The sequence below is a fragment of the Alligator sinensis genome, unplaced genomic scaffold (genome assembly GCF_000455745.1).
Source record: "Alligator sinensis unplaced genomic scaffold, ASM45574v1 scaffold344_1, whole genome shotgun sequence".
NCBI classification, from domain to species: domain Eukaryota; kingdom Metazoa; phylum Chordata; order Crocodylia; family Alligatoridae; genus Alligator; species Alligator sinensis.
Genome location: NW_005842427.1, coordinates 287,802 through 299,873, shown reverse-complemented (window position 1 = coordinate 299,873; position 12,072 = coordinate 287,802). Strand labels below are relative to the sequence as shown.

General features: G+C 49.9%; 1 protein-coding gene across 2 annotated transcripts in view; it reads left to right on the top strand.

Moving 5' to 3' along the window:
• Window positions 1-1,268: 1,268 nt before the first annotated feature.
• Window positions 1,269-12,072, top strand: part of ARHGAP31 (Rho GTPase activating protein 31) — a 72,271-nt gene continuing 61,467 nt past the window's right edge. For both annotated transcript variants that reach the window (XM_025211740.1, XM_014522972.2), the window contains exon 1: window positions 1,269-1,998. In XM_025211740.1, the coding sequence (XP_025067525.1) occupies window positions 1,996-1,998 (3 nt within the window). In that variant the 5' untranslated portion in view covers window positions 1,269-1,995. The remainder of the gene's footprint in view (window positions 1,999-12,072) is intronic.

The following is a 12,072-nucleotide window of genomic DNA, read 5'->3' as shown; positions in this document are numbered from 1 at the left end:
TTGCCCGTGCGGGCCAACCCCTGATGTCCTGAGGCCCCCCTGGGCGTCCCTGCTGTAGAACTGTATATATGTATATATTTCTTTGTCCCTTATTTTTTTTTTGTCTACGGTGTGCGGGCAGGTCTTGCAGGTCATGAGCCCAGGCCTTGTCCATGAAGCCCAGATCTCTGGGCCAACCTGTACATAATCTCTACTGGCCCCGATTTGTCACCCTCCCTGGAATAAATGCCTCTTAAAAGTCAAAAGTCAAAGTCTTAAAAGTCAAAGTCTTTCTTACTTTCTTTCTTTCTTTCTTTCTTTTCCCCTTGTTTAAACCAAAGTTCTTGGAGTCCTATTGGCTTCAGAATGGGATGGACAAGGGTCTGTCAGGGTTACACATTTGACCTATGTAAGTGATGAAGTGGGAACCCTTTTAATTTACTCATCTCTGGAAGGAGCTTTGAGATCCTTGCTTGAAAGATACCATGAAAAGCCAAGAGGTTACTGTTATCATGTATGCGTGCCTATTGTGGAGTGTCCCACAAACTTTAGGGGTTCTCAGTCTGAGGGGAAAGCCATCCAGATCTCTGCCTCTTTCTTCTTTTCTCCCTAGACGTTGGGGGATTTCTGATTCTTGCCTGACTCAAAAGTCAGGAAGAGCATTTTCTGGGAACTGACTCCAAAGTGCATGAACTTAAGAGGTCCAACAGCATCTGTTTCTACTCTCTGGGAGGGGAGCTCAGGAGGGAGAGGCGGGGGTGGAGGGGTGCTCAGGGATCCCTTCCCCTCCTGCTCCTGCCCTTCCAGCGTTTCAGCATTCTGCCTCTTGCTTCCCAGCTCATCTGCACGTGCTTCTGGAGAGAAGCACAAACTCTGAAGCAGGAGAGGAGTGTGCAAGGCAGGAAGATGTCTCACGACAAAAGAATCAATGAACAGAGAAGGGCATTTATTGAAACTGTTTCTGGTCTCGCCTCCTCCTCGGCAGGCCTTTTCAAAGCGGAGCATTTGTGGCACAGGAAGCGACTGATCTCCAAGCCGTGGCCCCCACTCAGGGAGTCGTGATTTCCTTTGAGGCAGTCCGTTATCTTTCGTCTGTCAGGACAGGCTCCCCCCACCCCCTGCCCTCCCCTTCCAAACTTCACTGTCTGCCTTCCCTCATCCCTACTGCACACACTCTCCGCTGCCAAAAAAACGGCCATCCTCCGCCCCCTCCTCAGCTAACTTCCTTCCAGCATTTCCTGAGCTGGATAATCCCAGGATCTGTAAAACAGGGGAAAAGGAGAGAGAGGGGAGAGGGAGAGGGAGGACAGGAAACTTGTTTCTCATTCCACTACTGCTGTCCGAAGGCAAACGGGCAAGGGAAGGCAGGGCTGGAGAGCTAAGAGGAGCCTCATACAGCCTTTGCCTGGGTCCCTCTTCATTGGTGTTTTTGGAGCTTTCAGTTTCTTCCACAAGTTCAGGGAAGAAAGAAGTTTAAAAAGAAGGGAGTTTTTCCTCTCAACAGTGGGCAGGACCTACTGACTTTCCATCCTGTGGGTGGCTTTGGAGGGGCCCACTGAGGAGACGACACCCACCTCAGCCTTCGTCTGCCCTGACTCGCCAGCTCTGATGTGGACACCAGTCTACCACCCACCACCCTCTGATGAGATCCCTTCCGGGCTTGGGCTATGATCACTGCTGCTGCCTGCTGGGGAGCCTCCTCTCGTCCTGATCTTCCCCTGCCACACGAGCAACCCAACATCTGGTGGGGATTAATGCACATTTCTCTGGCCGGACGTCCTGCGAGACCCCCGATGTCACCTCCCGGGAGCGGGATACAGGCAGTGGTCTGAGGAGAAGCGTGAGCTGTGCCTGCGCTTGGTGTGAGGGGGGGAGGGGGGTTCGGCAGGAGGGGGGTGAGCCTCTTTTGGGACTAACTCATGAAGAACAAGGGAGCGAAGCAGAAGCTCAAGAGGAAGGGAGTCGCGAGCGTGTTCGGCTGTGACCTGACGGAATATCTGGAGGGCTCTGGGCAGGATGGTAATTGCCTCTTTTCTATTCTTGCTTTGCTAGGGGGGACCATATGCTCCCCCCACCCTTTTTTTTTTTTTTTTTGGCTGGCAAGACTAAACCAAAAGCTACCCTGTGCCCATCCTCTAGGGACAGGGAACGTATAAATCTTGTATCTTGTGGAAGTGCAGCTCTTGCCCTATTCACAATGAATGAATGCCCAGGAGATCACTTTGATGTCTACATGATTCTTGCAGGCTGACTGCTGGGTGGGGAGAGCCTCAGTGTATGTGTATGGGGTGGCATGGGGGTGTCACTCAGGGCTGTCAGGCTGGTTGAGGATGTGCGAAGAGACAGGACTAACTGATCTCCAACCGTCAGGCCAGGTTAGGGGGACAGCAAGCATGAAAGGCTCCAGGCTGGCCAGTCAATGCCATGCTTAGAGTCGATCCCTTCCAGGTCCTGAGACTGGACTTCCACTGAAATCTAAGGCAGTGGAGGCAGTGCAGGCAGGAGAGGGCCTGTGGGGGGAACTGGGCATGTCCCATCTGCCCCTCCCTGTTGCATACCTATGTCCCTTCTCATACTTTAATCACTACGCTGAGTAAGGACAGAAGGGATGAATCAATAGATGGAGGAGGGATGTCTGGGGAACTTTTGGAGGGGGCACTGAGCTAATTATTTCCCTGTCTTTGCCTGTTAATTTCTCTTTCCCCATAATCCCCTCTTCCCTAGATTTGTACAAGCATATGGTGGGTCAGACAGGGTGCCTGCAATGAGGTCAGAGGGCTTGGGTTTTGAAATGGTTAGTCTGAGATGAGGAAAGGAATGGAGCAGTTGTCTTAAAATAGGGCTGGAGGATGAAAGAGGCAGCTGAGACCTCAGCAGGCAGAGTCTGTATTTGCAAGATAGTTGGGAAAAGAATAAATGCATCCTCTGCCGTCCCCACTGCCCTGACCCCTATCTGTGTTAACACTGTGTTCCCAGCTGGTTTCTCTTGACAAATTCAGGCTACACAGAGCTGAAAAGCTCTTGAAGCAACATCAGCTCCACAGGGGGTAGGTCTTACAATACAGTCTTCTCCTTGACGATGAGGATGATTGATGTATGCACTGGCAGAGAGCTGGACTAGATACTCCAGCAGGTCTCTTCCATTATATAAGAAGCATGTATGACATACATACATGACATCCATGTAATAATGTGCATATTATAACACGTCTCTCTGGATAGTGCCAAGTGAAAATTCACAGTAACCTGAATTACTTACAAAATCTTCCATGTGCTTACTTATTCAGATGATCTAAAACAACACACCAATGTGACCAACTTTAAAACAATCAGAACACGCTAGCATTGTTGTGCAAACATAGATGGAACTGAGGGTATGAATTTCATGTGCCACTGAAATGCAGCTGTTGCTGGGGAGGGAGGAACTATTTACAGCAGTGTACAGTAGCCCTGCACAGCTGTTCAAGACAGGAAAAAGCAAGAATCACCTATCCAGTGGAAACTGCTGGGGGAATTCAGAGAGGATTACCCCAGTTGGAACTGTGCCAGGAAAGCAAGGCTAAGTTCTTAGACTTTATTTAAAAAAAAAGGGCGGGGTGCTGGTGTATATAGGCAGGTTACAGCTAAACCCATTTCCATAGTGTGTCTCAAGGAACAGCATGGAGGAAAAGTCAAATCTTGTCCCTTTATATAATCCTGTTGGCTGTGTAGTGTGCAAAGCTGTGTGATCCTGAAATGAAAGACCCAATTGTTCTGTACCCCTAAGGAAACCTATGAGTCAGATTATAGGGATAGGGGATGGAGGTGGGTGGCAGTGCCCTGAGGGTCAATACTTGAAACCAAGCCTAATACTGGGGCAGGGAGGAGGGGGACTCTGTTATTTGCTGCGCTGTAAATCTCCTGTCCTGCTTTGACTGGAACTATGGGATGAATTTAGAAGGGAAGCTAGGACATGGAAGATTACAGTTAGCAAAACAGTTTAACTATCCCAAATCCAGTGGTCTGCCAGGACCAGCTGGTAACCCCGCAGCAAGAGGTTTGTGGAGCTAGTAGGCAAGAGTTACTTTCCTTTGTAAGCAGAATTCTTCGTGGGGAAAGCAGATGAGTCTGGGAGTCTGCGGGGGGCGGGATGCTGGCTCTAGCGCTGGCCTGTTCACAGGCAAGGATATGAGATCACGGGGTATTGGTTCACAGCAGTCGGCAGTCCTGATATAGGGGTCAGGCAGCTTGACTGTGGTCCAGAAAAAACTTTCTGCTGTGGAACTTTGTGAAAGCCGATTTTTCAAAGGCACCCAGAAGGATTAATTGGAGCAGCAGGCCAGGGTGGAGAAGGGGCAGCTGGAGGCAAGTCGGATTGGTTCTGCTCCACGCACAGAGCAGAACCAATTGGCATAAACCAATAAAGAGCAGCTTTATGCCAGCTTGCAAATGCTGCCTTGTGCTGTGGTCCTGCAAGCTTTCATAAGTGAAGGGAATGTTAGATCAACTGTGCTGGGGAGGGTGAGCTCTCAGGAACATCTGGGTGCTGCAGGAAGCGGTGTTGGCAAGTCAGTGCGGCTTTCTTCTTTCTGGATCAGGGCCTCAGTGTTGACTCAATGGGCTGTTGGGGGGCGCTGTGCTTCTGAAGGTACTGTGTTCAGATGAGAGAAAACCCAGTTCCTGATGGCGTGTGGTTATTCAAAAGCTGATTGTGCTTTTTTTTGCAAGTCCCTGTGTCCTTGCCAAATTCCAGTGGAGAGAATTATATTCTGCCTAAGGTATCAAAATTTCCCCTTCTGTCATTTCTTGTCCTTAACTGTTAAGTAGTAGTCTATCATGTTCTGCACCAGATGGCTGCATTTCAACAAAATGCTGCTTCTGCCTCATCGAAGGTTCATGTAATTCAGTTTTTACAAAGGCTTGAGGACCAACCATGGGATGAAAGGTTCTGTAGAAGTATAATGGATTATTATTACATAGTAGGAATTCAGAGTCAAATGATGTTAGCAGGTACAGCAGCTGGTATTGGGATACAAAGCCTTTTGCCACTAGGATGACTCCTCACGTATGACCTGGATCATCAGTGTCTGAAAGTCGTTTCAGTCTAAACTCTAAAGGCTGGTTAGAAGCTAGCATGAAATGAGCTTGCTAGATTTCTAGCTAGCTCCTGTTGTCATCAGAGAGGATCCTAACTGTTCTTCTTGCTGGCAGTCTCAATAGAGAAGCCAAGGACTTTAAGGGGACATGGGAATCTAAACACCCTTTGCCAGTGAAGCACACAGGTTGGATGGTGGAGTGGGACTGTTCTCTTTGTGGGGTAACTCATTCTAGGTAATCCCCAGGATGCAAAATTGTGTCTGGCTTAAAATCACAAGATATTTTTTTTAATAATCCATGTTGAGGTCTTTTTCTTTGCTTTCTGCTGTTGAGGTCTATAAAACAAAATTCTCAAGTCCTGTCTTGATACTAGGAGCTAGGGCTTTAAGAAAAACCCTAGTTATAAGAGTTGGAATAAAATAGTGAAGGTTGGCAACACTGATGAACTGATGACTTCCAGCTCAATCTCATGCCTTCCTCATCACTGAATTCCTTCACATACACAAATGGTCTTTTGTGGCCTTGTTAGAGCCTCACAAGGGAGCACCTTGTTCCTTAAGAGTGGGAGCATCTGAGCAGTGTAGGGGGGAGGCACAATCAGTGATTCAGGGAGAGGGAACTCTTCTCATGGAGTCCTTGTTGAACAACTCTGGGGGCACAGTAATGAATGGAGGTCCTGGCCAAAATGTTAGTGAAGTTGGCTCAAAATAGGCACCCACATCTGTAGTTAAGCTTTGGAAAACCTGGTTGCAGAAATGCCCACCTCTTCCATTGCCATTGATGGGAGTACCAGATCCCACAGAAAATTATAACGTTGTTTGTAATGATGGGTGTACTGGGAGAGGAAGCTGCAGAGTCAAGGACCGTGAATGAGGATGAACCTTGTTTTGGTCAGTCTGACTTGGACTATGGAAGAAACAGCTGGTTTTGCTAGTGCAACTTTACTCTCAGGTTGTAGTCCAATTTTACTCCCAAACTACAGCTTGTCCCAGACATGACCTGAAGATGGTAGGGATATTACATCAAGACAGGGATATTATATCAACACCAGGACTTCTACACAACTACCATGCCTCCCTATATTCATTTATAGCCAAGTCCAGAAGCCTGTGCATTTAGACAAAATTCTCCATGGGAATTCTATGTGAGTCAAATTATAACTCTGTTTAACCCTACTAACACATTTAGTCCCCCAAAGTAGGCAACTCGAGCCTATCTCCAGTTAGGAACGGGACTGGATGTGATATCTGGAAAGGCTAGGTTAGCTTAGGGTCAACTCATCAGGTCTTCTGCAGTGGAGCTGCTAAGGACAAGGGAGGCAAGAACATGATGCTGAGGCAAGCGTTGGCCCAAACTTTGTTTTACTTTGTTTGCTGGGGACTTGAGAGGATAGGTAATCTTTGGGAAGAAGATTTTGCTGACTCCTTTTCTGAATTTCCAATATTGCCCATGCAAGAACCCAGGTTCTTGACTTGGGAAGTGCTATGAGGACAATAAGTAGAAACACCTCACTCCTAGCCTGCAAGGGGCAGCTCTGTGTCCTGGCATGTCCCAGATGCAGGGTAGTTAATTCTCCTGTTGCTGTACCCTTTTGTGGTTTGTTGCACATCTGTTTCCTGCATGATGTTGTCCGATTGGGATGCAGTGAGCTCAGCTTCCCCACCCCCTCAAGCCCTCTTCTACATTCTCTGCCTTTCCTTCGAAGTCTGTTGTACCCAGGGCCCTCTACATTCCTTTGCTTGACTCCAGTATTTGGCTTTGTTCTTCTGCTGGAGAAATCAGGCTGTTTCCTTCAAGACCTTTGAAACAAACAAGCCCCTTGTGTTCTACACTTGGAGCTCCTCCTTTCCCTGAGCAGAGACTTCTGATGTGTTGTGGAACAAAATCTGCTAGCAGCACTCTACTGAGAGAACAAAAACTAAGGGTGGGTGGAATTGGGTGTGGGGTGAAGTCAGGCTGTGAATGTAATACTTGCTCAGCCTTCTGAAAGCCCCTGGATAGAGCCCTGAGAGCTTTACAGGAGGGAGACCACTGTGAAGGTTAGCAGTGGTGCTTAGGTCAGAGCAGATGAGGCCTAATCCCATAGGCAGCTGGGTAGAGCAGGTTTGGAGTGGTTAGGACTGCCCCATAGCTGGCTGGGTAGAGTGGCTATGAGGAGCTGTAGAGGAATATAGGTATGGGGGCAGCAAAGCTCACCCCATAATAACTTGGTAAAGTGGGTATGACTGAGAAGTGCCTGCCCTTGGGGGTAGATGGCCTCCAGCAGCTAAGGCAGACCCAGGCTCTGAGTGCACTGTGAGATGGCTCCTTCTGTAGCTCTGCTGTAGCCCTGCTCCCTGTTGGAGGGGTAGAAGCAAAGGGAATGGTGCTGGGGTCCTCCTTTCCTGAGGAAAGCAGCAAGCCTTCCCTCTCCTTCGGTGGAGAAGCAGAAGCAATGTCAAGGATCTCTTCACTCTTGACAAAGGGGATCTTTCCACCCTCACCTCAGTGCTAGTATGGTTTGGTGGAGTCTGCTGCAGTCTTCTCCTACCATGCAGAGTCTCTGCTCGGGGTGGGGGGACACCCTAGGATGGGGCAGATCCCACCTCTCAGAGCAGCTGTTCTGGGTTGTCTGCAGACTCAGGCAAATGCTGCTGCACTGGTTACACCTGGGTCATAGCATCAAGCTTTTTGTGTATATGGACAGAGACTTGCTTGAAAAAAAATGAAAACTGAGATTCTGACATAATGAGGGGACTCTGGCAGCTGAGCCTGGATAGGTAGATGGCATCAACCCTAAATCTGACACGGAGAGAACAGCAGTCCTGAATGTTTCTGCTTCCCATGTGCCAGCAACACTTGGCTCCCTTGAAGTGAAGGGCCTTTTCCCTTAGTCTGTCACAGGTATTAGGTGGACATTCACTGTTCTCAGTGTGGTCTGATTTTCTTTCTGAGTTGCAGGCCTCAGGATGGCGGAGGCGCAGGACTGGCTGTCTCTCCCTGCTGGGAAGTTACCAGGATGGGCTGGTGTTGCCTCTGCCTGGTGGGAAGTTGCCATGTTGGGCTGTCATGTTGCATTAAATAGTCAGTGCTGGAACCCTGGTCCTTACCCCCAGTCTTTCGTTTTAATGCCAGATCCAAATAGCTCCATTTAGACAAAGATTCCTGTTGAACTCAGTGGGAATTTAGTCAAGAGTTAAACATATGGCTTTCAAGGTTTGGGATAATGGAGGCTGGATAAACAGAGTGAGGGCTGAATCCAGCCCTCCCCTCCCGTCGCCTCCTTTGTCCTGTCCTCCCCTTCCCTCCCATTCACTCAAGCCTGAGAGGAGGTTCAGGGATTATTAAGAGTGGAGAGCAAAGTGGTTTGGAGAGCACAGGCAAGCAGGGTTTATATTCCATGGCGGCAGGCACAAGCCCAACTTCTTGTTTTGGTGACCTCAGGAAGAGTTTACTGATAAAAGATAAGGCTTCTTATCAGTCTGGGATTCAGGAATGTTTGAACAGACACTAAGTGAGTGGAGGGAGGAGAGATGCCTATTCTGCCAGGACTGAGGGGTAGGAACACATCCCTCATACCATTCCCTGCTACATCAAGATTTATCATCTCGCTAGTGCCCACCTATTGTATCCATCATCCTATGCTTTCCAACAGCCTCTTCCTCCGTGTGGTTCTCCCTGTCTCCCAGTACACACTATCAGCTTCCATAGTACCCATTAGCTCTCTTCCCATTACCTGTTCCTCAGCACTCTCCCCCATCCCTATCAAACAAACCCCAATGTTTTTTCCCAGTGTCCCTCATTGTTTTGCCAATATAAATCACTATTACAATGGCTGTCTCCAACACCTTCTTGTCAATGTCTATCCCCCATCCAATCCCAGTCCCCATCACCCCCACCTTTCTCTGCCAATACCAGTCTCTCAGGTTGACATGACCCTCTCTGTTCCTATAGAAGAAGTTCCTGACAGTTCCTACAGAAGTCTTAGGATGACTGTGCTGAGTGTTTAGTGTTTAGTTAGTGTCAATGCCTTAAAGATGCTGCAGTTTTGGACAGTCTTTGCTTCCCAAGAAGTGCCTGTAAAGCTTTTGTGAGCTGTGGTGTTTAGAAACATTACTGTGGAACACATCGGTATTTTTTAAGTGAAATAATAATTAAAATACTTTGCCAGAAAGAAAGAAGATGCAGAGTCCTCTCTAGCCACTGATTCCTCCTCCTAGAGCAGCCTCTTGGTTTTCAGATCAGGCATCAAGAGCATGTACTAGGGCACCTGATTTTTGGGTCTCATTCTCTTGCTGCTACCTTTTTGCTCTGATGAACATCCTATTCAGGCAGCATGCAGTTTGCTAGGTGGAGAAGCTCCCTTTCAAACCAAGTCTGAAACCTGTGGTTCATGTGAGGTCAGCTTCTCTGGGTTTGGCTGCCTTTCCTCTGCTGACTTGAATGGTTGGTTGCATGAACGCCACGTGTCCCCAGTGGCTGGGGAAGCACGGCGGCGGCAGGAGCATGGTGGCAGTGGTGGGGGTGGCAAGCACCAACCAGGTGGTATCGGCGGTGCGGGGTGGTAAGCAGCAATTGCCCCGGCACCTTTTTGTATGGGGTGCACTGCCATGCTCAGGAGGTGCACGTGCACCTGCATGCACCCCCTACACGTCGCCCCTGGTTGGCTGTATGGTTAGGGACAGACATTCAAAAAGCTGGAGCCTGAATTGATTCAACCTTTGCAAGTTAGTCTAATCTGCAGAGAGTGAACCGGTTTGTAACAGCACAGACACGCGGGCACATGCCTGCAGTTGCTCAGGCCAGGAGCTGGGGTCACTAGAGTGCACCCTCGGCTGTAGGGAAGCTGGGGGGGTGGCATGGCCAATCTGGGCTGAACTGGCTAGGGAGGGGTTTAATTCCCCACCCGTCCCCAACCCACCAGCAAGGACACAAGCTGGGTCTGCCAGTTGCTTCCCCCTCCTGCTGCAGCACCAGGCACCATGGTCCCTGAGGCAGAGGGGGCAGGGAGTGGGGTTAGTCTCCTCTCTACCCCTTCTGGCAGCTGGTTCTGCCCTCCCCGTGTCGCCCTCCGTGCTTGCTCCCTGCAGTGAAATAGGCCCCTGCTGTCCCCTCTGTGGGACGAGGGAAGGAATGGGAATAACCCTGTCCCTGCCCACCCCCAGGGGTCCTGTGGGCTGGCTGTGCCCCCACTGGGGCACTGCAGAGGGAAGGGCAGGGCCCTTGGTGGGGGCAGCAGCCTATTATAATGCCCAGAAGCCTGAGCACCTTCCCGGTGGGGGACCCCATTGCGCAGCAGGCAGAGCTGCGGCGGGCTGTGCGTGGCAGCACCGGGGCCCGGAGGAGGCCAGAGTCACCCCCAGCATGCAGCATGCCTCCCCCCACCACACACCAGAAAGGGGCTCCTGCCCCATCATGGTTGCTCCCCAATTGCCGCTTCAGTGGACGGCTAGCCGGGGGCACAGCCAGGTGGTACAGGCTGGGCGGATCTGGCCTGCAGAGGGGTTTTGTCTGCCCCCCAGCGAGTCCCTCAGTCCTGCTAGGCCGAGGTGCCACTCCCTGGGCACACAGCGGGGCTGGGGTTGCTCTGCAGCAGGACTGTCTTTCTCGGCAGCCCCGCCACAGCAGCTCCTTTGCTGCTGCCGCTGACCTCAGTCCAGGCAGGGCGGGGACCAGTGCATGCAGCCCTGACCCCGTGTGCCCCGTTCCGGCTCCAGTTCATCTGTCCAGGCTGAGCAGTGGCAGTGGGGGAGAAAGGCTGCTCAGCATGGGAGGAAAAGCCCCAGCAGGAGGAAAAGCTGGCACTGGGCTGCACCGTGTCTCCACTGTGTCACTGCTGCCTCAGAGCAGACACAGGGCAGCCCAAAAGAGGGGGAATTTATTTTGTACCATAATTGCAGCATAGGGAATCTTTGGGTCCACGACTGGATGTGGAAAGAGAGAGACGGTTCCCTGGAGCTCTTAAGTCCTGCAGAGGGGCTGCCCCTGTGCTCTTGCAAAGATGTGAGAAGCCCAAATAGTTAGCATGTGGGGAATTTTTAATAATACATTCAGAGATTGCTTTCTCTTTATGCACTTCTACCAGCAGCACATCATGTTACAAGTCCCAGAGATCAGCCTCTATGGCAACAAAATGAAAGCAGCAAGAAATGTGAATCTCAGCTGTATGTTAACATTGGAAACAAGGGGAGCAAAACCATCTGTCTGCTGCTGTTACTTTGCTGTTCTATCTTGTTTTGGGTGATGTTGCTATTACTTCCTCAATCTGTTTGTTGGTTCCTGGGATCTGGGGTTCATATCCCTGTGGCTGGATGTCACTGCAGTCAAATGTTTGCATTGCAAGCTCAGCTCCCTGCTTTGTAACTCATTTCCCTTGCTAACTTGGCATGAATTACATATTCTGGTTCCACGCTGCATCCTGCTTACAATTTCCCTTTCCAAGCACTACATGAGGCACATGTGTTGTTTGCAGGCCCCACCCCACTTTGATCCTGCCTTTCTGTAGCAAACTGCCTGAATCACATATGTGCTGGCTGCGTAATCAAGACTAGATTTTATGGAAGACAGACTCCAGATTACTCAACATTTTCCTCTTTATTGGAACAGCAAATTCTATCTCGATTTGGACATGGAGTGGTGGGGGCTGCGGTGTATGGGATTTTGCAACTTTGAAAAGGAACAGGGATCAATCAGCCTTACTGATTGCGATGCTAACATGATACTGGGCAGATGAGCAGCAGAGACCAAAGTGGAGATGCTGTGCAGCTCTTACCCATATTTGATTTTCCGCAGGATGTTTGTATTCAAAGGTGTGGTTCAGGCCCAATTTTCATCTGAGGATCTCAAATTTTAGCTACAATCAGAGGTGCTGAGTAGGTGGGGGCCAGAGGGCCCTGGCCCCCACCCCGAGAAGAGGGCTGTCACTTGAAATGCGTAAAACTTAACACATATTCATAATCTTAGGCACCCCTGGCAAAAATAAAAGTCAGTGCCTATGGCCACAATACTGGGAACCAGGTCCTTATGCATGTTGTTTTG